This window comes from Anoplolepis gracilipes, chromosome 2, assembly GCF_047496725.1.
Source record: "Anoplolepis gracilipes chromosome 2, ASM4749672v1, whole genome shotgun sequence".
NCBI classification, from domain to species: Eukaryota; Metazoa; Arthropoda; class Insecta; order Hymenoptera; family Formicidae; genus Anoplolepis; species Anoplolepis gracilipes.
The window spans coordinates 4,591,892-4,618,605 of NC_132971.1; the positions used below are offsets into that span (position 1 = coordinate 4,591,892).

A 26,714-nucleotide genomic window follows, 5' to 3' on the forward strand; every position below is an offset into this window, starting at 1 on the left:
ATAGCTGGAATAGATCAATTATCAGTGAACTTCAATAATGTTATTACATAATAATAATAGTTTATCATGATGCAAATCAGTTGAAAAAGAAATTATAACAAACATGTTAAGTTAGCAAATATATGTGTCATAATATTGTAATAATAATACAAACACTGCTTTTAAATCGAAATAACAAAAATTAGAAAATGTCTCAGAAACTGCGACTATTAATTTCATTAATCTCTTTGGTAAATTTAAAGCAGATTTTTTTTCACTACTATACAATCTGACCAAATATTAAAAACAATATTAAGACAAGGTAAATGTCACGTACATGTTTTAATGTCAAAATCCTCTTTTCTGCCAGTCAGTGTATCTTTCACTAATTGATATCTGTGACAAATGTGTAAAACTTCACACGAGATGGAAGCTACGAGATTTCATTTTACGCTTCTCGCGTTTCTTATCACGCCCATATCTAGCAAGTAAACTGATATAAAACCTCGTCGCTTCGCCGAGACGCTATGTAGCCTTGGTACATTCTAAGCAAGGTTACGGCATATACACTCTGTTCTGTTGCAGTGATATCCGAGCAAATGCATACAACACGTGTCGGCAATATTGTGAATGTAGTGGATGTAGATTGTGGACACTATACTATGTGCGTAGAGCGTAAGACGCCGCTCGCGGAAGACCTGTTTCTCTTCGAATGTTACTGATCTGAGGGCGGTCGATAACCCTCTCTCATCTAATTACAATGGAAAAGCTTCAACGTGAGTATCTACCTACGCTATCATCGGAAAAGAACGTTCCCGTGCTCGTTCCTTCCCACATAACGCGCGATCACGGATATCATTGTAATACAGATACATACATATATATAATACGGTATGAAGAACTTTCCGGCTATTGCGAGCATTACACGGCGCGCGTTAATTAATCACGTTTAGTCGCGTATTTATACGAATGAATTTGCATCGCGGTTTAATGTCAGCGGGATCGTAATGCGATCGAGGTAGATAACGGAAGTGACTGGAATAATAACGGACGACATTTCCTTCCACCTCTTGCGTTTTTGCGACAGCGAATGACGACGGATAAAAATAACATTGCGCGCAATTTCTTGATTATAGGAAATTACGTCACACAGGGAAGTTATAACTTTTCCAGCCATCGGATTTTGCGAGGCAAAGTATATATGCCATATATTCTGTTATTAAGTTTCACAATTTTGACATAGTTTCACTATTGACCATGTTTTTAAAATATTATTATATTTTAGTAAGCTAATAATATATAATAATACAATAATATTTTTTACTATTTTAAACGTGAACTTCTTTAAAAATGTGAAAACACTTTCTTATCTTGCTTGATATTATATAGATAAACGTTAAACATTTGTCCCATCTTTCAACCACAAATTGTAATAATTCTTATTCTGTTGAAAAATTCTTATAACGATTTGAAATGTTCCCGGTGTGACTCTTGAAGTCATAAATTATATATACAGTCAAAGAGCAGCAATACGGTACTTATTTCTGCCTGTGGCGAATTTTACCGGAGTGCGCCATGTAATTTGGTCAATGGTATGTATCGATCCGATAACGATCGCAGTTACCGAAACCTTTACTTTGTTCATGTACATGTCAGTATCGAATTTATTACGTCGCTACACCTGCAATCGAAATTTCTTCGATTCATATTTTTCATCAAGATTTTGATTATAGACGAACTTTTGTTTCATATACAAGAATATTCTTACGGCTCTTGGTCGCACTCGTGCATCGCATATTGAAATTCCGACATAGACATCTTCAAAGCCCAAACAAGTTCGACACAGAAAGTAGAGAGACGATAGGAATTTCGAAGAAGATATCGAAGAAAGAGGGGATGCAGGAAACACGGCAAGAAGATATTAGGAAGAGTAGAAAAAGTCCGAGTATAGTACGTATACGCGAGTCTGATAAAGCGTCGAGCTGCTCGTAATAAGAGCCGGCAGAAAGTTAGCTGAACCGTAAAGCAGAGGCTGAAGAGGGCCACGATGGCGAGAGTTCCAGGAACATCGCGTTCCCTCCAAGAACTCCGTACTCGGAGAGAGGGTCCGCCTTGATGCTTCTTTTGCTCCTTTCCTTCTATCCGCGCCTCTCCCACCGCTCTTTCTCGTTCGATCTTGCTCGCGCGTGAAACTTTGTCGGACCGTTTAATTCTTGCCAACTAGAATCGAAAAGAAAGGGCGTTGTTCCACACGTTAATCGTTCGGCTTTTATCCATCCAAAGGAGATAGAGGGGGTTATTATTGGAATTTCTTTAGCTATTCTTGTAAAAAAGAGCAAAATATCTAAATTATTATATGCTACATGATTAGAAATAGATAGAAATATATTAAATAAATTAATGGAATGTTTAGAAATTCCACAGAGATTTATTTTACGCATACGATATATGGATATATAATAATAAAATGTGTATCGTATTGAAATAAATCTTTCAATTCTTCGTAGCTTAATGCGATTTCAAAAAAACATCATTGTAAAACATCAAATTAACTCATTTTCGCAGAAATGTTGTTGCTATTATACAGTGCTTTTAAAATTATAAAATGTTTTTGAGACAATAGTCGACCGAAAGTAACCATTTCATACTTCGTCACGCTTTCGTTATAAAAAAATTTAAAGGAAAAGTGACGAAAGAAAACAAATAAGTTGGTGAAAGAGTGAGGAAAAATAAACCAGAAAGAGAAGATTCTCTCGGAGAAGAAAAGAAGAACGTGTGCCAGTTGTCAGTTCCGAGAATGACCATATTGATATGACTCGATATTTAATAAATTGTCCGACAATAAATAAATTGCACAAAAATATCGTTAATTGGATAAATAAAAAGTCAGAAAATCGTATGTGAAGAATAAAATATAAAAACGTTTCGTTGTCTATGCTTGAATGAATTTCGTGTAATTGCCGGCGGGATCATCGTCCCCTTTCGTAGCATCAAACTATCAGCGAAATTCGTTCTTTTGCTCGTTCTTTTTCAGAGCCATCTTGGATTCATTCTCAGAATCGAAAGAGCCAACAAGCTGGCTCAGATCTTCCATCACCGGTCCTCTTCCACAAGGTAACGCTTTACCGTTCTTCTTTCTCATGTTGCTTCTTTACTCTTCATTATTCAGGATGAGCCTCTCTTCTTTCTTTCTCTCCTCGCCTTTCTCTCTTTCTCCATTTTCATTTGCATTCGATTCATATCGTTTTGTTCGTCGAAATTATTCGCATCTGGCTATCCTTTTTATTATTACAGTTTGCTTCGAGAGGAAAGGAATTGGGTTTTAGTAATATTACAAACATGTAGAACTTTAGTATGCGTCTTGAAATTTACATATGTAATTCTTGCTTCAAAAATTATGATATGTTGTAAATATCTTTATATTTCGTTCTTATTCTTATATATGGTTAACATGGCTTGTTTATCCGATTAATAATGACGTTTTTTAAATTTATTTATCGTCGACAACTTAAATATCGATGTATGATCATTCTTAGAACTAACAGAATAAGCAATCACCTTCTGCTGATCCTCCTGGACGATGCACGTTCCTCGTTCTTCCTCTCTTCTCCGAGAGAGTCCTTTCCTTATGTTTTATTTTCCTTTACTCTCTTGCCAACTCATTCTTTCTCTTTCCTTACTTCTCTCTCTTTGATTTCTTTTATAACTAAAGCGCGCATTCATGATTCTACGAAATCGTTGAACTGTCTTTCTTGTCTGTCGATTTCCTTTAGTTTGCATTGTTGTCAATTCATAAGAATGCTTTTGATAACAATGAAATATATCGGTAGCATTTTACATGAGTACATTTATTTGATAATGTAATTTTATCCATATGAATTAATGTAAATGAATGGTATTGTCTAACTTAGTTTTCATTTATCGTGCAAACGATTTTAATGCGGATGGTTGCATAGATAATGATAATCACTCGCTTGTAAACGGCATTAGTTTGCTTTCTTACATTTTATTAGAAAATTTTAAATACATTTAACATACGCGTATAATAATAATAGCTTTACTGCTCAAAAAAATGACAAACAATTTTAAACGTTTATAATTTGTTATGGCAATTTTTTTCATACTTGATTGTTAACATAATCCAAGTAATTAAAGTAATCGCTAAACTTCTTGTTTTGCCTTTTCCTCTATTAATTTGTAACCTAATCTGACCTCTCATAACATTGCTTTAGTACTTTCTCATACGGTCAAGTATGATATCTCCTTGTGACAATTTGAATTAAATTTGAAATTCGAGGACTTTGCCCCTAAACATCCGGTCATTGTTTGAGTTGTACGATAAATCGTACGTAAAATTGACGACTATATATGTATTAAAGTCTTAATAACTTAACAATGTATTCTAAAAGATAAATTTATTTTTTTTTTGTAATTTTGTATTTTCTTATTTATATTGAAAAAAATCCTTTAAAATTCTTTTGAATCGCGATCAAATATATTTATGTATTCTTTTTTACATACATACATAAACACATACACATACTCACGCGTATATAATTTCAATTATTATTTATTTATTTGAAACGGAATATCATACATTTATGAATTTCTTTTCATATTTTCTTTGTATTTTTTTTTACTATAATTGTAATATATAATCTTAAGAGGTTCCTTTCTCAATTTTATTTAAATCATAAAAGAATCAATAGATTACATTATTAAAATTATCAAAAGATTATGCTTATCATTTTGCATTAACATATTTTTCTGTTATAGTTTAAAATTTTAGAACACCTCGCTTGCACAGCTCAATAATATCAAAAAGATCAGTAAATGCATATCACTAGCTGCCTTTGCTAGATCGTGTATAGATGTGCAGCAGAGTACATATACGCGTGTGTACATACTTATATATATATTATAGGTACATCACCGTATGTCATGTACGATCTCAGCATTGGTCGCGGCAAGGGTTATTTATAACATTCCCGAAGACAGAATGTTACATAAGCTTACATTATTCATATCGTGCCTTTATGCCTCCTTCGTTACGCGCGCACGCGTGTGCGCACGTGCGACGACAGTGTAAATCGAAGTACGTGTATTTATGTGTGTGCGTATAAAGAATTTTTCCAATTCATGATTGGTCTTGGAAAATTACACGAGAAATTGTAAATTCGTCTTGTCAGTCTTCTGTCTTACTGCGTATTCTTCTACATTATTTCTTTTATTTTTATACTAAATAAAATAGAAAGTTAGAAAATCATTTAATTTCAGTGAGTCATTTATTTATATTATATAATAACTAATACATGTATACGCGTATATAAAATCTTCCTTAAAGAGGGGTTTCCGTAGTTTAAACAACTGGTATAATTTATTAAAAAAAAATAATATAGCTCTTTTTTTTTTAAACTTTTGTTCAAATAAATTTATTCTTGAGCTAATCTCCATTGACTCATGAATAAAAGATTAAAAATATATATATATTATAGCAAAATAATTATACGCAGAAATTGCAATTTTCTTAACTTTCATCATTATTATATTACCCAATGATATTATTAACAAGATTAACATAAATTGTATATCGATTCGAGCAACCTCGATGCGCATGAAATAGAAACACGGTTTATCAGGGCAAAGAATAGTCGAGATATTTTCTAGTCAGAATTTATTTGATTACGACGTTTAGCACAAACGTCGTGGGAGATTCATTTAAATTGATGACAGAAGGGAAATGAAGTTGCACAAACTAATCGGGAGTTCTTTGGACTTTTAACCTGAATTACACTGCATGAGAATCTATATAAAGACGCGCGCTGCGAGAGTCGAGATAAAATCGGTCCTCGATACTTTGCTGAAAGTTTTAATACACAGAAGAAATAAGGGAAGCGCTTTAATCGACAGTAAGAAGGAAATGAACTTATGCGGGGTAGCTTGCAATTATATTAGCTCGATACCCGTCTTATTTTTTGTCGTCTTATCTGATGCGTTTGCAAGAAATGTGTTCTATTATATTAATTGAATGCTAAAATAGATATAATGCTAAAATAGAAAATAGAAAATAGATATAGTATTAGATAGTTGTATATATTAAGAAATAGTAAAAGAAATTTAGAATAAACAATTTTGATACTCAATAAATTTCAAAATATTTTAATGTATAACATGACAAGTAACAAAATTTTTTGTCTTGTCAATTGATGTACAATAACAATATAATTATTTTTGATAGTTATATATATATATATATATATATATATATATATATATATGTATGTATGTATGTATGTATAAGTTTCTTGATTATTAATTCATAAAAATTTTGCAATTCAAACAATAAAATTATAATTAATTAGGTAATGTACATTCTATAATATGAGTTAAATGTACATCTATGATTATATAGCAACACTGATCAGCAATAATTAATATTGTTTCATGAGTGCATCCTCATATGTTGACATACATAGAAATTTAGTGATTCTAACATCAATTTAATTTTCAATGATGCGACGCAAATACATTATTATTACAGGTATTAATACAGGAATATGGTTACATATAATTGTATACGTAATGACGATATGTTAATAAAAAAATACACATTTTGATCGTTACACAAGAAAACAGTAGATGAACTGAACTTTGTCTTTTATATATTTTTTCTTATTTCTAATAATTAATAATTAAAAAAAATGTTGTATATATGCAAAAATCTCAAGTTTTCGATCAAATTTTAGAAGAAAAAAAAATCCTATAAATACGTTTCGATATTCTTTTTAAAAACTTGCTTTTGTAGTGAATAATTTGTATGGAAACTGATAACGCATACTGAAAAATGCGTATATGATAATGTAACTCCTTAAAATACACGTGATCGACAGCTGTTTGATTTTTCATATTCATTGTCAATTGCTAAAGTTGTCGCATAAGTATCGATAATGCAAAGACTTTGATTTGATTATATTAAGTCCAAGTGTTTAAATCACGATGTAAATTGATGTTTAAAAGATAAGAGAGAAAGAGAAAAAGAATTTCTTGTATAATACATCTTTTTCGCTTGAAAAATCAGATAAGGTCCATATATATATATAAAATGATTATCTGTATAGCAAGATATGTGCACAATACGATGCACTATGCAGTTTGGGATCAATTTGCTAAGTCGTTATGAATTTTTAAGAATAGTCGCTAGAAAAACAAAATTGTCCGCTGATCAATTGGAACATTTCTATTGTAAAAAGTTTAATGAGGTTAAAGCAAGAGAGATAGTATATTTGTAGGAAATGGAGTAAATAAAACGCGATGAGAATTTTCGTGCCCTAACTAATTCTAGGTACAATTAGAGAAGCCCTGACTACTGTTACGTCTGTTCCATGAAATGCTGGAAAAATAGACACGCACGAGAGGAGAGACATGACGTGCGTCGTCGAGAAAAAAAAGTTAATTCATACACGTCACACATTGTATTTGTGTTGTTTGAATGGATTTGTTGTGCTTTGCGTGTATGAATAAGTTCTTAGGAGATAAAAATATATGTATATGTATATCGTTTGCTGTATTCTTAAATACTGAACTGAATATTTTATACCTTATTTATAATTTTAAATGTTAAATTTTATTTTATATTTAAGTTTTTTTTTATTCTATAATTAGGTTTCTACAAACTTTTGCCTACAAAATGTGGATAAATCTTGGAATCTTGGAAGGAGACCACTACCAAAATTTTGTTATATTTTGTTTATCCATTACAATGCAATGAGATAATAATATCTAATTATAGAAAACTAACATAGTTAATAATATAATAATAATTAAAATAAAAATATTTATAAAAATAATTACGTTATATTTTACAATCAGCTGAACTTTAATGTTGATCAAATTAATAAGAAAAAAATTTTAAATATAAAGCACAAGTGTACTTATATATCTTTATTATTTTTAGCATTATTTTTTATAGGAAAAAACTTTTGTTAAAAAAAAATATCAAATTATAACGAATTATATACATTTTTACGATGGAGAGATATCTCGAAGTAAACACCAGGAAGCTCAATGACAATCGCTAACTCGTGCGTTGTGTGATCTTTTTTCCCGGGAACACGTCACACTTGCATCGCTCGTGTATGTATGCACCACACGCGGCTTCCTGTGACGCCCACTCTGGCGGTCACTTACAATTAGTGTTCGAGTCAAGTATGTGACTCGTCACCGGCGCAAATTGCGTACTACCAGCCATAACTGCCGTAGTTGAATGGGACTTAATGGTGGTGGCGGCGTAATTCGTCAAAAAGGATCCGGATATATGTATGTATATATGTATCTCGTTTTCTTCTCCCTTCCTCGCGGCCACGTGTTTCGTCAGACAGGCGACAACCTCACATCGCGAGTTTGATGGATGTTGTGTCTCTTTGCGCGCGCATAAGCGCTATGTTTCACATCGGCTCGTGTTCCGCTTTTCCCTGCTCGCATCAATGGCCTGACTATCCTAGGTGACTAAATTACACGTTGCACGGCTCGTTAATCGCGAGACTCGTAAAAGAAGAAAAGGATCGCGGGGTGTAAAATCGCGACAACGAAACTTCCCCTATCGATAAGATACTATGAATTATTGTGTGAAATTAAGTAAGCGTATCATTAATTCCGTCGTTGGTGAGCACGATGAACTCGCTAATTACTCGCATGTCATATACGCGATAGATATCTTAAACTACCAGCCAGGAGTATAATTTTCCCCTCGTTAATTATTTAATCAATATAGCATAATTTTTTTAACGTCGGTTTTTTCGTATCTCGAGAGAGTATCAAGACTAATGGTTTGCTTTTTCGTTTAATGGATCATTAAGCCGTTTATTAACGGCGTTTTCATTTTCAGTCGATCTTTGACACTAACTGCAAGAATGATGACTGCGTTTATGTTTAATCGATCTCACAATAATTTATTACGTTGATCAAAAATGTCACGATTTTTTTCGTGTAAAAATTTTTTAATTTGTTCCGATTATTTAACAAATAATCACACAATATCAAGATGTTGCTTCGTTTAAAATTATTAAATTAATAAAACGTAGATTTATAAATCTCAGGAGAATAACTGATGACAATATAAAACATTTTCATATTAGTAACAATAAACATTATTTGCAATAATTTTTAATAAATTCTCGTTAAAATATTTATTGTTAGCCATAAATATATTTTACACTTAATAATATTTGTATACTGTTGGTTGAATCATGTTTGATCAATATCGAATCAATATGTATTTCGTTAAAAGAAAGATTGCTTTCGGCATATTGCAAGTGCATTGAGAAAGCGAATGCGTACGACGCGCGTGTAATTACGTGCAGCTTCTGGGTAATGTAACCGGCGAAACCAATTTGCGGTTATACTTGGAATTCATGAATGAGGCGCCACGTATAGTGTTCCCGCCTGAATGAGATCTCCGTGTTGGGCGGGTTGATAATCGCCATTGTCCATTGACGTTCTGGAATTTTTAACATCGCTTCCTATATGTCAGACACGCACGTCAAAGGCGCAATCGAGTTCCTTCCCATTAATATTCGAAGTCTGAATAGCGAAGAACGTTAACCCTATTAACCATCATCGATATTCGAAAATATTGTAAGCTATAGTCAATTTAAAGAAAACTGATAAAAGATTATTCGCATTATTATAAAAATTGAATCTCATCTCTTTTTACCTCTGTCACTTACGTATAGTGTATTTATGCTATTTTTTTATTTTTTTGTACAAATTTTGAACAAATGTTTTAATTTTAATTTATATACTTGAATACATTAAGTAATTTTAATTTTGAATATTATGAAAAAATAAATTTTTTGCATTTTTAATTTAAAATAGGAGAATTATACAATAATATTTTCTATCATTTTTACGATAATATTTATAATAATTATTCCAAAAGACAACATATACATACAAGAAATTGTAATTTAACTAATATTGTGAATTATATATTTACAATATATTTAATAATATGAATTATTTGTTGATCTGAGAAAATACGAATAAAATTACATTCACGTGGAGAGTCGCGTCAATTTTAAGATACGACGTGTTTCACGCCGGTGGCGTGTCATCTTCATCATTTCATCTGCTTCCCACATAGCCACGAGTTTCTCGTTAATTTAATGCGAGTCACTCCAATTATAGTCGTGCCTACTAGCCGCGAAACTCGCGAAACAAAATTGCCGTGATACTCGGAATTTATGAATGGACCGACGAGACATACCTAGTTTCGCGCTCGTTAAGAAATTTCCGCGAAACGTCCTATGAGCGTCGCTAAACTGCGAGAAAAGAGAGAGAGAGAGAGAGAAAGAGAGGAACTTGAATAACGCACGTGGCACAATGAATCTCAAGCGTTACGTTTTCTATACATCAACAGCAGACAAGCAACAAAATATAAGAAAAATAAAAAATAAATTTATTTATGTTAAAGAAAATTTAAATATGAATAATTCAATAATTTCCCGTGCGTTTAATGATGGGCCATCATGTATAATCTCAGTTGATTGGAAATAAAATTTAATAAAACTGTAATTAAAAGGTTGTCTAGGATCTAGATTTATAAAAAGTCTTAAAATCGTGATTTATACAAAGTTTTCATCGTCTTTATTCATAGACCGACAGGTGCCCAAAATATCGTCAACTATTTTGGCTCTATCCTGTATGAGGCGAACGCAACAGCTGCCGAAGAGATCGCACGTCCAGATTTCATCAAATGTAGTCGGACGAAAGTGCGTGCGAACGACAACGCAAAGCGAAATAAATGTGGAATTCGTGAATGAGAGAGCATTTTTATCGGCTCGCATATTCAATAATCGGTTGCCAAGCGCAAAAATATCTTTGTGCGAACGCCTGTAGCGCCATATGTTTGTTGCGTCGCTCTTGTTCGAGTATTCGCGGAAGGAGGACACACCAGATGCTGCATGAGATTGATTCGTGAAAACCGTAATCACACGGTCGCAAAGAGTGTCTTTCGTGTTCTCGTATCTTCTTCTGCATGACGTCTCGAAACGTCACGCTTAAATTTTACAAAAGACCACCTGTGCGAAACGGTACAAAAAAAAAAAAAATAAAAAAGTAACTGATTGATGCAGGTGTATAAATTCATAGAAATGCAGCAATGTGGGTCATACAGATTTCAAATAGTGTCCGAGGAATAGTGTACTTTGTGTTAAGGTTACAAGATGAGTAATTAATCATGACGATTTAGTAGTTTTATCGTCAGATGGACTTTAACATTTATAAATTTATTTGCGGACATTTCGCTTTTCTGCTTAGTTTGTCGTTATATTTAATAATGGTCCGCGAACTTTAAATATAATTTAAGATATTAACGCGAGTCAAGTTCTGATGCGTATCATTGGAATTATTTAATTGTATTTTAACATGACGTAAAAATCAGAAATGGATCTTTATAATAATTTTCTAATTAGAAACTAATGCTATGTAGCATCTATGTATGATATTTAATTACGCGATAATAACATATTTTCGAAAGAATACGATATTACAATGGAAGCGAAAGATAGTTAAAATATGTAATACATGTTATTAATGAGTGACATTATTATATAATGTCAAAGTGTTGCGAATATCCGTGCAAGCATCGTTACATTGAAACATCAAGTTAATCTCTGTGGCATCGCCATTTACATTTACATTAGCAATCAATCACGTCTATGATACACGATCGAAGCAATAATTAACGTAATCGCCGAGATATAGAAATAATTATTCAAAAGCTTTGACAATAAATGGCTCTATAAATCACTCGAAGCTTCACTTACGATGACGTTGCTTGCACGTATATATCGAGGGACACGTTATTGAATGCAACGCCTGCAACAGGTCGATGTGTAAGGTTTAGGTCAGTTAGGCTTACTTAGGTCACATCACACTGATTGCTATGCCGGCTGCCCGGTGGTAATCGCTATCTGTTACATAGGAGGCGAAATAAATCCCGCGAATGACAGCTACTCACGCTATATCCACCTGTTGAACTCCGCTTATGTCGTTTTTCTTATTAATATCCTACTGCGATTACTATCGACCAGTTTTTACCCCGAATCAGATAATGCACGTGAAGAATCAAGGAGAAACTTTATCACGCGATTTACATTTTACTTAAAAAGGCATTTATCTTTTTCCTTAGATATATTTATAAAATAGATAAATAAGTGTAATATTTTTGTGCAACTACTGAATACGCATCTACATTCATATAAAATTATCTTCTAATAAATTGTCTCTAATAATATTATATGTATAATGTATTTGACAAAAAAACATTAATCTCTAATATATTAATCTAGAAATTGCATTAAAAATTTTAGTACAAAACGCACTTTCTTAAATTGTATAAATATATACTTAATTGCAGGTTATCTTTCTATATATATCTATATATTTTTTGTTTTACATTTTATCTTATTTATTGAAGAACTGTAATGCAATTTTCTTCAAAAAAAAATATACATTTTTTTAAAGTTTTTTAGGTTCCGGTGTTATATATTGCTTAAACGGTTTGGCGATGAATGAATTAAAAAGAAACACAGAATGATACGTCGCACGTTTTCAGTTGTGCAAAGATGAAATTCTCAGAATCCCTGCGAATTATTCCGCGGAATAACAACTTCCACGAAGCGAGTCGAGTCATGAATCGCCGCATAGTTTCCATTCACGGCGCGGCCTTTGAATCGAGATCTCTGTCGATGTTGTGTTCAATAACGTCGGTTGAGTCATTTTCGATAAGATAGGCGGATTCTTAGAAGAAACGACGAGAGGTTGCGGATTATTTGGATTTAACGTCCGATAATGCGAAAACGAAAAAGATGCAATAGCGTTATTTTGCGTTTAACATAATCTCTATCGTTAATATTTTCTTATATAATATCAGCCGAGTGTATTATTATTTCTGAGAAATGTATTATCTAATGCTAATTTTAATTTATTCTATAATTTGTTTCTGCTAATTCGACCAATATAAATTTTCATAAGTTTAATATAATATTATATATAATTATAGAGAACATGTGTTACACGTGCGAGTGCACTGATGCAAAAAATTTCCATTGCATAAATAATCTGCGATTTTGTATGCAGAACGTAATCCCGATATATAATTCCATTTATTCGGCGCTCATAATAAAGATATCACTCGGTCGCGCAATATTGTCATAATCACTGACAGCGCTGCGATAAATGTGCGCACGATTTACGAAAAAAGATTCACGATTTCTCTAATCATTATTTTTCTACAATCATATACGGTTATGCTGTCTTAGATTCGCTCCCTAGATCGTTTACGCGGATTTGGTTCTCTAAATAAATGCCACAGTACCTCGTTATCCGTCGGCATACACATGCTATTAAACATGTGATGGGTTTCGAATGGCTCGTTTAATCTCGCATTCATTTGAAATTCAACGATCGCTCGAATATCTCCACGAGCGTAACCCGACGATGCCCTTTATCATTGCGCAACCGTAATGCCAAAGTTGCAAGCGACAGACGCGGAAAGGGAGGTGGATTGCGAATTACGCCCACGTGATCTCATTAGCCCGCGCCCTGCGTGGAAAACGAATCGATCGTGCCGCTCGTTCTCGTGAGCGATCGGGTGCACACGCGTGAACGTGCACATGACCTTTCGCGCGTGATAAATCATCGGCGCGTTTAGCGTGTCGGATTTTCAGAGAGCTTCGATTAGCAACAATATTAATTAACGAGCGCGGCGTTGCGCGAATGCGCTCGATTTAGATTAGAGCAAGTCGGCTGGCCGAATGCAGCCAATAACGATTTGGAGAATCTATATCAGCGGGTCATTTCTCGTTCATGATTAAATGCATCATTGGGTGGAAAAATGCGCAGGTATGCACGCATACACACGCACAAAGTCGAACTCAATACAATAACGCATTCGTTTGTGATGAACGCAGTGAAAAGCGTTTGTTTATTATTATTATTATTATTATTATTTTTAAGAGAGTTAATTCACGTGGAATGATTATTTGAAAATAATTTATAATTTAGAAGTAGAAATTTTTCCTATTGACGTGGCAATTAAATCTTGAATTTAATATCATCTAATATGCATTTGAAATGTCAGCTCATTATATTATGTACGAGACCTCGGGCAGTCGTATTTAGCATTAAAATACGCGATGAGAATACAAACCGAGATTCGACATGAACACATCAGCACCGTCAACAGTGTCTCATCAATGCTGCTTGTAATTCTTTTTATTCTGACGTTTTTGATGTTGTTGCGATGTTGTTAGAATATCTGGGAGACGATGGGGTTTCTCGCAACAGCTCGAATCCGATCCACGGATGAGTGAACGAGTCGCGCTCCGAAGCGAACTATGATGCAATAATAAACTGCATACAGCGGCAATCTCGACGAGACACGGCAAAGGGCTGCGGGTCACGTAGAATATACACCGTGACCGTTCTTCTCCTCCAGCGAGCCGGCTGGCATCAGGTTGTTGATTCATCGATCGTCTCGTGCGCGGTGATATTCCCCGTGACATTTAAATCATCCAGCTGGCCACGCTCGTTCGATCTCTCTACGCGGAACTGAGCATTAAATGCAACTGTTATCTAATAGGGTATAATGCATATTATATACGCCTCTAATGATGTATGCTAATTATTCAAAAACTTGATTGTATATTGTAAAATAGGCTCCCTCTCACTCTCATAAGAACCGGATATATTTTTCTACATTTTATATCCTATTTTATTATTTATATATGTCTATATTATTTTTATTTCTTTGTATAAAATATATATATATATATATATATATATATATATATATATATATTTCTTAGTTGATTTAAAATTATCTTTTTGGAAAAATATTACTTTTCCATAAACTTGCGATCACGTAATTATGTCCAAATTTCAAACAGTAACATTATTTTAACGCTTAGGATGTCATCATACATTGTAAATAAAAGAGTAGTTTACTGTATTTTAATGCATTCATAACTCAAAAGACAAAACGCAAAATTACATAAAACATACCCGCGAAAATTTTTTTTATATTGGTAACATCGACATAATACATATTTTTTAGTTTTTAAATAAATATTATAAGAATTTAGCGAAACGGTCTGAAATCTTTGTAAAATGCAAAATATAAAAGCAAAGTTTATAAAAAATCTTATTCTTGAAATTACTTTTATATTTTTAGTTAAAATAACGAACAATTCGCATAGGCTCTAACGAGTCAAAAAGAAATATATAATAAAAGGTAAAAAATCAGAGCTAATCAGCAGATTAAATATTATCATAAATACGATCAAATATAATTTAAAATTAAAAAACAAATCTTTTATATCTTTTGACCTTTATTTTTACTTTCAAAGTAATAATAAAGGTCAAAAGATATAAATAAAAATATTATTTTATATTAAATAAATAACGATACACTGTAAATAAAAGAATAGAGAGCTTGTCAAGGACAGATTAATTTTGAATTTTTTTTTAGTTTTTCGCTATGTGAAATGAATACAATTTGTAATATATGTATTTCTAATTTAATATTTAATTTTTACTTAATAAAAATATTTTAATATGAAAATCTCTTTATTTTTCATTATATTTAATATTACATTTAATATCGATCCAAATTCAAAAAATATCATTCTTCATGTACTTATTTCATGATACATATTTTATATATATGACATATATGATGTAACTTAAGAACGATAAATAACAAACGGTCTTAGAGAACAAACCTGTGTACTGATAAACGAGTTAGGTGATAATTAACAAACCATATAATTAATCGACAAAGTAAAATATATTATAATTAATATCAAAAACTTCAACTTTATCATACATATGTCGTGAAATCACCAATAATAAATCTATAATATCACAATTATATATCGCACTATCGCATCATTACCTAACTTTATATTAAACGATAAATGTTTAGAGATTAAATTAACAATTAAATATAATTCGAGTGCGTACGTTTCGAGCTCATTTTCGAGTCTTCTTCAGCGCAATAGTAAAAATACAAATTTACAATTTTAATAGAACGAGAATTATTAGTAATAATTTATAAATGTAAGTGTAATGAAGTTGTTAACTTAGTTGTTAAGACCGTCTCCGATGTGTGTTTTTTAAAAAATTTTTTGGTAGACAACAGAGTCAACATTACAAAAATCACTGACCTTATAATATATTTTTATATATTTATATATTTTCTCGCAAAATTCATTTTTTATTTTTATTAAAATATGTGCATTATACATGCGTATAGGTGTCATTAAATAAATAGTTGCGAATAAAATAAATGGTATAGTATAACACATACAATGATTGCAAATGAAATAAAGAGTAGGACTTATAGATACTATCGAATAGAGAATTATCAGAATAAATTATGGTATTATTATTAATTATTAATTATATGTCAATTTTTATTCTCATTGGTCCTAAAAGAATTAAAAGTTGTAAAAAATAATGTACCAAAAAAATTAATTCTTTTGTTATAGCTTGCAAAATGCTATAATTTCGTTGAAAGCTTTTAGTTACACTTTAAATGCGTCATCTTTGCCGCTTTCCAATTTTTTTTTAACGATGGGACACAGACACTACTTGATACTTTTGTTTTAAAAGTTAGAAAATTGCGTACATTAGTATAACAAATAATATACTATTAAAAAAATTCAACTATTATATTACTATGTTATTAATAAAATTCAACAATTGCAAACATTGCATATATTTTGACAAAAAATATATCGGTCTGGGCTTTATTTATATAAATTCCCATGTATTAAAAATAATAGATGGAAAAATATATGCTATTAATAAAATTCAACAATTTCAAAACTTGCATATATTTTGACAAAGAATGTATCGGTCTGGGCTTTATTTATATAAATTCCCATGTATTAAAAATAATAGATGGAAAAATTAACAAGATTGATTGTAAAATAATGCATTTCTTGACACACCGTTTTATCATTTTTTTTCTTTTCTAACTTTGTTGTCCTGTAAATTATAAGTAATATAAATATTCTAGCCAATGTTACTGTACGCATAAATAATAAACATAAGGCAATACTGTCGTCAGTGAGTCAACAGTCGATACACAACTTTAATAATATTTTTGTCCGTATTTATTTGGAAAAGTTCTTCACAAGGGCAAACCAACTGTAAGAACAGCTCAGTCGTTAGTATAATTTCAATATTTCAAGAGCTCACATCGCGTGACAACAGTTTTCAAAGTATCATTGAAATCAGTAATATATATGTGAAGTTGTTTCCAAAAAATAATTGTGAAAGTAATTATTCATATAATTTTTAATTTATAAAGTAACTGTGTTTTATATATTGTAATATATTAATTAAGTACATCAGTAAGCAACATCTCTTTCGATTCAACAAAGGAACAGCAGTATTTCAATGGCTAATCCTACCGATGTTCGGACCAACGAACCTCTTACTTCCGCTGAAGTAGATTTTATTCAAAAAGTCAAAAAACGATTGAATGAGAAAAATATTATATATGATAATGTTTATAACATGGCTATAGGAAGGTGGACATGGCAATCGGTACTTGGGGAAAACTTAGGTAACATAGCTAACATAGAAAAGTTTAAAAACGACGAAATAATTGCTGTATTATGTATAAATGCTACAAATAGTAAGAGACTACCTTTTTTTATTTTTCTCTATAATAATGAAGAAATTAAAAAATATGCAAACTCTCAATGCGCATTTATTCCTAAGAAAGAAGAAAACGTATTGGCAAAGCAACAAGAAATTTATGAAAGCTGGTATAAAAACTGCTTCATGACACATGTAAGAAACCATCAGAGGGAGACAAAAATAAACAATAGAAAAGTGATGTTACTTCTTGAAAATAGCAAAGAATATTGTTTGTTAAGCGAGATTAAGGATGTGGATTTCGAGACAATGTTTTTTCCAGAAAAATCAGACCTTGCACCATTACATCAAAGTTTAATAAAAAACTTTAGATACAAACTTCGAACCCATAAATTCCCAAATCCTTCCAACATTGGAGATTGTATCAAAGTTATGTGTGATGAATGGACAAACTACTGGCTTAAAAATCTTACATCAATTTATCATAAAAAATGGAGTAACTTTACTAGAGATGTTCCTATAGAAGAGAATAATCCGTCAACAAGTGTTGTTACTCAGACATTGGATAAAAATGTAATAGAGGAAAACACCGCTTCTAAAGAAATACCGGAAGATCCGCAGAATAGCGGTCTTGAAAAATTACAACAGGAAGAGACCGCTGTGGAAGAAAATATAATAGAGGAAAACTGTTGAGTAAGTTTGTCAAATTATTTATTTAATTAATAATATCTAAATTTTTATTATGTTATTAACCTGATCTGTTTAACTTTGACAAAGTGTGAATATTTTATACATAGATATTAAAAAGCTTTTACACATTCAGAATCTTTTTTTTTGCTGTTCTTTTGTTAACTGTTGCCATCAATGATAAAAAATAATTTTTTCTATTTGCAAGTAATTTTTAAATATAAGTTTAATTAATATAAATAACATATTTTAATACAATTAATTTCTATAACTGATTGTTTGAAATTTAAATTAGTCTCTATATATATGTGCTAAGAAACACGATTTTAAATAAATCTAGATAAACTTTTGAAACATATTAAAAAGAAACTGGCCAAATCAGCTTTGTCAAAAGTTAATAAATATAATACATTTTGAAATTCATGAATTAAACATTTTGCGCAAACATCTTTAGCCTTTTATATAATTTGTGAGTTAAAATAAAAATTAGCCTTTGGTTCCTGTATTATATAATATTTAATTTTACATAAATAAAATAATTGTAACTCATATTTTGAGAAAGCTGATATAAATTTCAGTATATTCAAAAATGATTTTTTTTTTCAAATATCTTATGTATTTTATTTAACATTTTATGTGTCATGAGATGTTAAATTATTATAAGTTTTATCATTATCAGAAAAAGATATTTTTAAACGTAAATGACAATCTAAGATGTTCTTGATTTGTTTGTATTTCTTTTTAAAATCTGCTTATTAGATTTTTAATATTGATCTCTAGTACATAAATTGTTTTAAAATATTTTTTTATAATAAACAAAAAATTTTAATACATGAATACATGAATATAATAATAAATAAATACATCATATATGTCATATATATATATAATATGTATCATGAAATAAATACACGAAGAAAGATATTTTTCGAATTTGGATCCGTATTAAAAGTAATATTAAATATAATGAAAAATAAAGAGATTTTCATATTAAAATATTTTTATTAAGTAAAAATTAAAGATTAAATTAGATATACATATATTACAAATTGTATTCATTTCACATTGCGAGAAACTAAAAAAAAATTCAAAATCAATCTGTCCTTGACACGCTCTCTACTCTTTTATTTACAGTGACATTCCAGGCGTTAAAATGATGTTACTGTTTGAAATTTGGACATGGTTTGGACGTGATTTGGTCATCTGTTATGATTTAAGAGTGATACACACTGGCAAATTTATTTAATTCGAATTATCCAATTCATTTATTATGATAATTTTGCTGCGAAGGATGAACATCACATTATTGTATTTATCATTTTTACTGCGAAAGTGCGTTTACAACTTTATTGCTCAAGTTTTCTATATTTTTTATGCTTGATGATTAATTAATATTTATGCATTGTTCTTTATATATATCTAAAACATTTATTTTTCTTTTTTGTGTTACTTTAAAATAACCGTTTTATTTATTAGTAATATTTTTATTTATGCCTTTTGACCTTTATTATTAACGTGAAAGTAAAAATAAGGGTCAAAAGGTATAAAATTAAAGATGTCAGTTTTCTTTTTTTGACCGACATGATATTAACATAACATAATTAGTAACGTTTCAATTATTTTGTTTACCACTAAAATGATCATAAAAAGAAAACTCGAAAGTCTGATATTGTAATTTGATTTGTTTTTTAATTTTAAATTATATTCGATCGCATTTATGATAATATTTAATCTGCTGATTGGCTCTGGTATTTTACCTTTTATTATATATATTTCTCTTTGACTCGTTAGAGCCTATGCGAATTGTTCGTTATTTTAACTAAAAATATAAAAATAATTTCAAGAATAAGATTTTTTATAAACTTTGCTATTATATTTTGCATTTTACAAAAATTTCGTACCGTTTCGATAAATTTTTATAATATTTATTTATTTAAAAACTAAAAAATATGTATTATGTCGATGTTATTAATATAAAAAAATTTTCGCGGGCATGTTTTATGTAATTTTGCGTTTTGTCTTTTGAGTTATGAATGAATTTAAATGCAGTAAATCATACTTTGAATAATAAATATATTTGGTAGTAAATAAATAATTTAAAAGCAATAAAATAACCTATGCACTATAAGTGTTAGAAAATTGTACATACATATTTACATACATATTTTAATACATAGTATATATTAATTAATATATGCTAATTTTTTATTTAAGAAAATTTTAAATTCTAAACTAATAAGTTCCAACAGTATATATTTAATTATGATTATAACTACGGTTATTATTATTCTTATTCGAAGGATATTACGATGTCACGTTTACCCTACTCTGCAACAATTACTCCGATTAACCCCATGTTAATATCGTATGACGGTCGATCGTTGTTTAGCGGTAAGCGATCTCTCACGGATGATGTTGATACATATGTACCACGGCTTGGCAGATTGACCACTGACGCACATATCAACCTGCGAATGTATATATTATATATCGAGTGTAAAAAGCGACCGGAGAGAGACGAGGGACTATACGAACGTGAGGTTACGAGATTGACCATGCGACGCCGACGTTAGAGCACACGTGTTCGCTCAAATGACGACGACGATGCTACTCTAATTCGAGATAATTTCATGGCCGCGTTAATGTTTCATCTATTTATTTCTCTCAAGGCTGTCCTCTTCGTCGTGGATTATATCGCATACGCGTTACGGAGTAACAATACATCGTCGCAACTCACAGAATTAGTATATATAGCGTTTATATATAGCTCTAAAAGATTTCCTATATTTATTTAAAATGTATATACGCAAATTTATAGGGCAATAATTTTTTTATAAGTTTCTCTTCTTTTGTATACCACGGCACGTAAACGTAAATATGTGACAAAGTGACAAAGTGACAAAGATAGTCTTTAGAGAGGCTGACGTTGGTATTAACGGCTCCTAAATTGATTTTCGAAGCGTAAACGGCGATATCTCGGTACGCGAACTATACATATATGCCTAACTCATTATGTGAACGCGACAGGAGACACTACAAAGCGCGTGCGCGTCGCTGCGTGAGATCGTGCGTACATGAAAGGCCGATCGCGAGAGAGGCATTCGCGCGTAAGGGAGGGCGAGAGGTCGCTCGCATGTAGAGGGTGAGAGATCATCGACGTGTGTTATTTCCAGTCGATGAGTCGAGCGGACGCAACTGAAGGGAAGCACAAGGCGAGGAGGAAGATCGAATCACCGTGAGCAAGTAATAAAAGTTTAATTAAAGATTTAATTAATTAAATTCCTAATATAATTTTATACTTGTAATTTCTTACATGGAATATCTTAAATAGACCACACGATGTTTAATTAAAAAATAACAAATGCAACTAAAAATATACATACTCCACTAAGATCACTCCTTGAAATTTTCTGCTTAGAAATCTAATTAAACGGATGGAAAAAAGGTATAAATTGTACTTTTATAAATTCAAAATAATTTTAAAGAAAATGTAAAATTTTGAATGGATGATGAGTTTTAGAACATGTATGTTTGGGAAATCTCAATTTTTTTGGACCAACTTGTTAAGAAAACAATAGATTATTAAGAAATAAATAGACGAATCTGTATATTAAAATAACACTGAATACGAATAGCAAAACAGTGGATTCTTTTCCTGAAGAGAGAGCAGATTGAAAGGAATTCCTAATGTTATTATAAAAGATATTTCTGTGCAAAGAAAATTATATATGTATGTATCGACTATTACATATGTCTGGGAAAGCTCTTCAATTTAACTTCATGGCGCACATGCCGTAGCGTAACCGAAGCCGCAGACGACCGTATCGTAACTCAGACACGAACTAGCCACTTCGCAGACATATCGGGAGGGCATCGCGATGTTCTGTGTAACGCGTACGTGCTTTTGCGAGCATGTTCACGAGGATGAGGAAGATTTCATTCGTATTATGTATTTCCAACCTGTGAGACCAGAATGCACTTGAAAACGATAAGAATGAGGAGAGAATAACGATAGAAAAATGAAAAATCTATTTATTCCGGAATACAAATCTTTGCAAGAGAAGGAAGAGAAAATGAGAATAAGAAGAAGATAAGATTTATATAACATGTATAAACAAATTAATAAAAGTAGGAAGAACCGAATAAAAGAAAAACTTAAAAAGATATTTTGGTACAAAAACTTTTATTAATCTTTAGATCTATTATTGTCTTAATATGCTTATAATTAAAGTAAGTATACAGTAATAAAATGCAAAATTAATTCACAATAATAATTAAAAATATATAAGATTATAACGATGGAATCACAGACTTATTTCTAAAGTCTGTGATTCGAGGAATTTGAAGCGTGATGCGACGAATATGTAATTGGAAAGCTTCCCGCACCGACGACAGGGAGTGAGAAAGTGAGAGGCGGATCGAAGAGAAAAAGAAGAGGGAGGATCGTAGATTCGATGGGCTTCGTAGGAGCGCGAAAGGAGGGTCCCAGGAGACCCGACAGAGTGACGCCAGGAACCTCGCCGAGCGAGACGACCGGCGGCGCCCCGCGTCGGTGTTGTATGCCTGCGTGTCGCGTTCCATACGTGCGTAAGCGTGCTTGTATGCTCGTATGCGTGCGGCGCGTCATATAAATACGCGCGCATCTGCGTTAGCTCTCTGTGTGTTTCTCTCCTTCTTCTTCTCCTTCTTCTTTTTCTTCTTCTTCTCCGTTACATTGGATCCATCCTCTCCTCTCCACTCCTCGAGAACGCGGTTATTCGGCGTCATCTGGATTCCGGTGTGAATCATGATGCTGCTCGCGAGCTGTTTAATCAGAGACCAGCTAGAAATTGAATCGCGTGCGTATATCGTAACAGAAACGTAACAAGAGTGACAAGAAAATTCGTAAGATCAATAAATAAATTATACATATATATAATTTGTTTATTTGTCACAATTATGTAATTCTTTAAATATTAATATTTAAACCGTTTTCTTCTTTTTCTCTCTCTCTCTCTCTCTCTCTCTCTCTCTCTTTCTTTCTTTCGAAAATGTCTTCGTCAAGATCTATTATTCTCGTCGGAGAGAACCAGTAATCGAGGAGAGGACGAATACCGTCATCTGGATGCGAGAGTGATTCATGCACGCCTGCGGCAGCGGCCGAGAGATCGATCGACAGAGAGATCGTCTGGTACAATGCGTGCTGTCACGGAACGCAATTACGCGATCGAAGCTGCGATTACGCAGAAACGACAAATGTGCTTTGATTTGCTTAATTAAACATTATTCCGCGTACGTGCGCGCGCTAAAATCCAAATATAATTTGAAACAAGCATCCATATTTTTCTATCTATTTTTAATCCTCTCTGTTAGTCGCAATATTTTTTCACCTCTGAATCTACTGTCTGACAGATATACTAATTTTCCTATTATTTTCCTCTGCTTTTTGAACAATTTTTCTTTTATTAGCACTTAATTAAAATTAGACATAAAGTACATAAAAATAGTGAAGATGAAATTAGCAGGTGCATCTATTGATTATGTGACTTGATGCGATTAACGAAAGGTTAATGAGAGATAAGAAGCATTACATACTCTTTCTTATTTCTTATATTTCATTCGCTGCAGCCACGTATTAACAGAAACATCTTATCAATCGCTGCTGATTCAATTTTGGAAATAATGACGATAAGAAGATGCGTTTCATCCGATTTCTTGATCGAGCGATAGTTTCACAGAGGGGGAAAACGAGGTTGCAATAACGGAGGACCAGGGTCATCTCACGTTCACCTCGCGATATTCATGTTCGACCGAATTCTAGTCGTGGCTTGCTTTCACAGAGAATAGAACCCGTTTCCGTGAAGCGCTTAATTTCATTTACCGCAAGATATTCCGGCAAGAGTCTGGCGCGCTGATATTTTTCTCCTTTATGACTCTCTTAAAAATTATATTCCATTGGTTCCCGAGAGATAGAGGATACTATTTATTACATCGCTTTTTTGACAGTAATTAGAGAAAATGAGATAATTAGTGAAATGAAAATAAAACCAGAAGAGGAAGAAGAAAAATTAAAAAGATATCGTTATAAATAACAAGATAACATTGTTTAAATCCAATTTGTGTGATGCAGCAATTGCATAAAAATTCGTAAAAGAAGGAAATATAATATTACATTTTTGACATTAACATGTGTCGAGAAAGAGAGAAACTGACATTTATATAAATACAAATCTCGTGACTTCTATTTTCTGTATTATTATTAGTATACTTTACGATATAACATATATTTACATGTAAATATATAAAATGCAGACGTATATCATAAGATTTTGAAAAAATCTAAGTAGTTTAATAATCGTTTTTAAAATTAATTCGGAATATTATATTATTTGCAAGCTTCGAAGCATCTCAAGATATCTTCCTCTCTTTTTTCCTTGACTTATTTCTTTTGTTAATCTAGTTAGTTAATCTTAATCTTGTTAGTCTGTACTAGTTCGGTTTGTGTGCTATTGATCAAAGAATTATATCTAACTATGATTCAGCTAGAAGAAATATTTCTAGAAAAAAAAGATCAGGTTGACATTAGCGCGACATGTTATATTGATTAAAGTCTTTTTGTTAATCTATGACAAAAAAAAACGACGCTGAAACAAAACGTCATGTGTCTCTATAATGAGTTAACAGGGTGATTAGAACAATGAATAGAATCTCTTTGTTTCTGCGTAAAAACAAACGAGTCTCTCTCTGACATGAGAAAAAGACTGTTTCAAATGAGTGCAACGAACTGTCAGGTTCTGTTGAGAAGCTTTGTGGCGAATGTGATTAAAGTTAAACTTCAATTTTGTTGAATAAAAGAGCGATTGAGATGAAAAGGAATTCAAAGACAATAATCGCATTCTTCATTTATTCTATTTACATTTTTGAAACAAAATTTTACAAAACCTTTCAATTGAAAATCCTGTTTGAGAATTCTGTTCGAGAGATTTGAAGCAATATATATATATATATATATATTTTTTTTTTAATTTTGACTTTACTACCTGCGCTTAAAAGATTGTTCGATGTTTCGTAATATTCTCTGCAAAAGCAATTATAGATAGAAACAATAACATAGCAGTAGGTGTTGATGCGACGTATTTATACAAATATCGTGAATGACGTTGTCGTTGACAGATGGTCGGTTGTGAACGATACCTTAACCGAGTTGGCCATGTCCCTCGTCGGCTACGATAGAGGAGAAGGGAAGAGAACTGGTGACGTGCTGCAAGTAACACAGACTAAAGTTCTATTCCTAGATCCCGAGACACCGGAGAATAACCTCGCGCAACTGAGAATCGAGAGGGCTTTCCCAATCCCCAGGACAGCCGAGTAACTTAAACTCGCTCTTTCCGCTTTCTTACCCGTTTTCGCTAAACTTTATCCGAGAGCTTTCTACCTTTCATCCTTTATCGATTTGAGAGTAAAGTCGTCAAAACATTTACAGCATTTCGTGTTTCTCGTTTGTATTATAGATAAAAGATAGGTGTCTATCTAATCACATTTTTTGCGTTTCATCGATGATAAAATTAAAGATATTTACAATTACACAGAAAAAACTGAAGAGGCAAATCGTACGAGTACATGTGTTATTATCAACTTGTACGTTTTCCTGATAAGAAGCTTACATTAAAATAGAGATAATTAATATCTACGAATGCTAAATAGTAATATTCTTAAAATAGCTGGTTATGAAATAAAGGTTTGTGAAATATTTATTTTTTACCGATAATCTAGAATTAATCACCTTACCAACCAGTGATTATTTCTAAATGTAGATATCACCTTAAATATATGTATCATACATTTATATATACATACTTGTTATCGAAACTACCGATCCACTCTTCAATCTCGATTTTTTGGATTTTTACAGACAATTCTAAAACTTACGGTTGCAAGCGAGAACAATAGAAAAAGCTGAACCGACTTATATCGCGTTAACCTTGCTACGCATAAAGGTATACGTTTCCATACAGTGGCTGATTTCCATACAATTAAATACCGAAGTTCTCGTGGATAATGCGATGCTCATCGGGCTGTGAATTCGCGATCGATTCTGGATCGATTTATTAGAAACTGGGCTGAGAGGTGACCTCGGCGCGCCCAGACCGCGCTGCGGAATCGAGCGCGATTCCTTCCACGTACGTGCGAATGATCTACGTGCCTGGATTTTATCGAGACGGACCGATGATTCACGGTACGTTGACTACCAACAGGATTTCAGGAAATGCAGACGTATCGTATGGTCAAATCGGTCAGACAGTCCGGCAGTCGTTGTCAATGCGCGCGCGCACGCGTTATCTTTGTCTCGATAAATTTTGAAATAGGCGTTTAATTTGGAATTTAATAATTAATTT

The 26,714-nt window shown here is 32.0% G+C and overlaps 1 protein-coding gene and 1 long non-coding RNA gene across 23 annotated transcripts in view; both read left to right on the plus strand.

Moving 5' to 3' along the window:
- The window catches only part of LOC140675761 (uncharacterized), a 115,375-nt gene that overhangs the window by 51,645 nt on the left and 37,016 nt on the right, over positions 1 to 26,714 (plus strand). For 7 of the 22 annotated variants that reach the window (XR_012048462.1, XR_012048455.1, XR_012048453.1 and 4 more), the window contains 2 exons: positions 565 to 755; positions 1,737 to 3,093. The exons of 8 other annotated variants lie outside the window; for them this stretch is intronic. Coding sequence is in view for 1 of the 14 variants with exons in the window: in XM_072910384.1 (XP_072766485.1) it covers positions 3,014 to 3,093 (80 nt within the window). In the remaining 13 variants the exon portion in view is untranslated. Of the gene's footprint in view, positions 1 to 564; positions 756 to 1,115; positions 1,572 to 1,736; positions 3,094 to 21,252; positions 21,583 to 25,491; positions 25,582 to 26,714 lie in introns of those variants that run through there. 7 more of the 22 variants (XR_012048480.1, XM_072910384.1, XR_012048457.1 and 4 more) reach the window with 6 other exon arrangements.
- Positions 16,482 to 19,654, plus strand: LOC140663009 (uncharacterized). The gene is made up of 2 exons (XR_012046203.1): positions 16,482 to 18,345; positions 19,474 to 19,654. It is a non-coding gene; the product is annotated as an uncharacterized lncRNA (long non-coding RNA).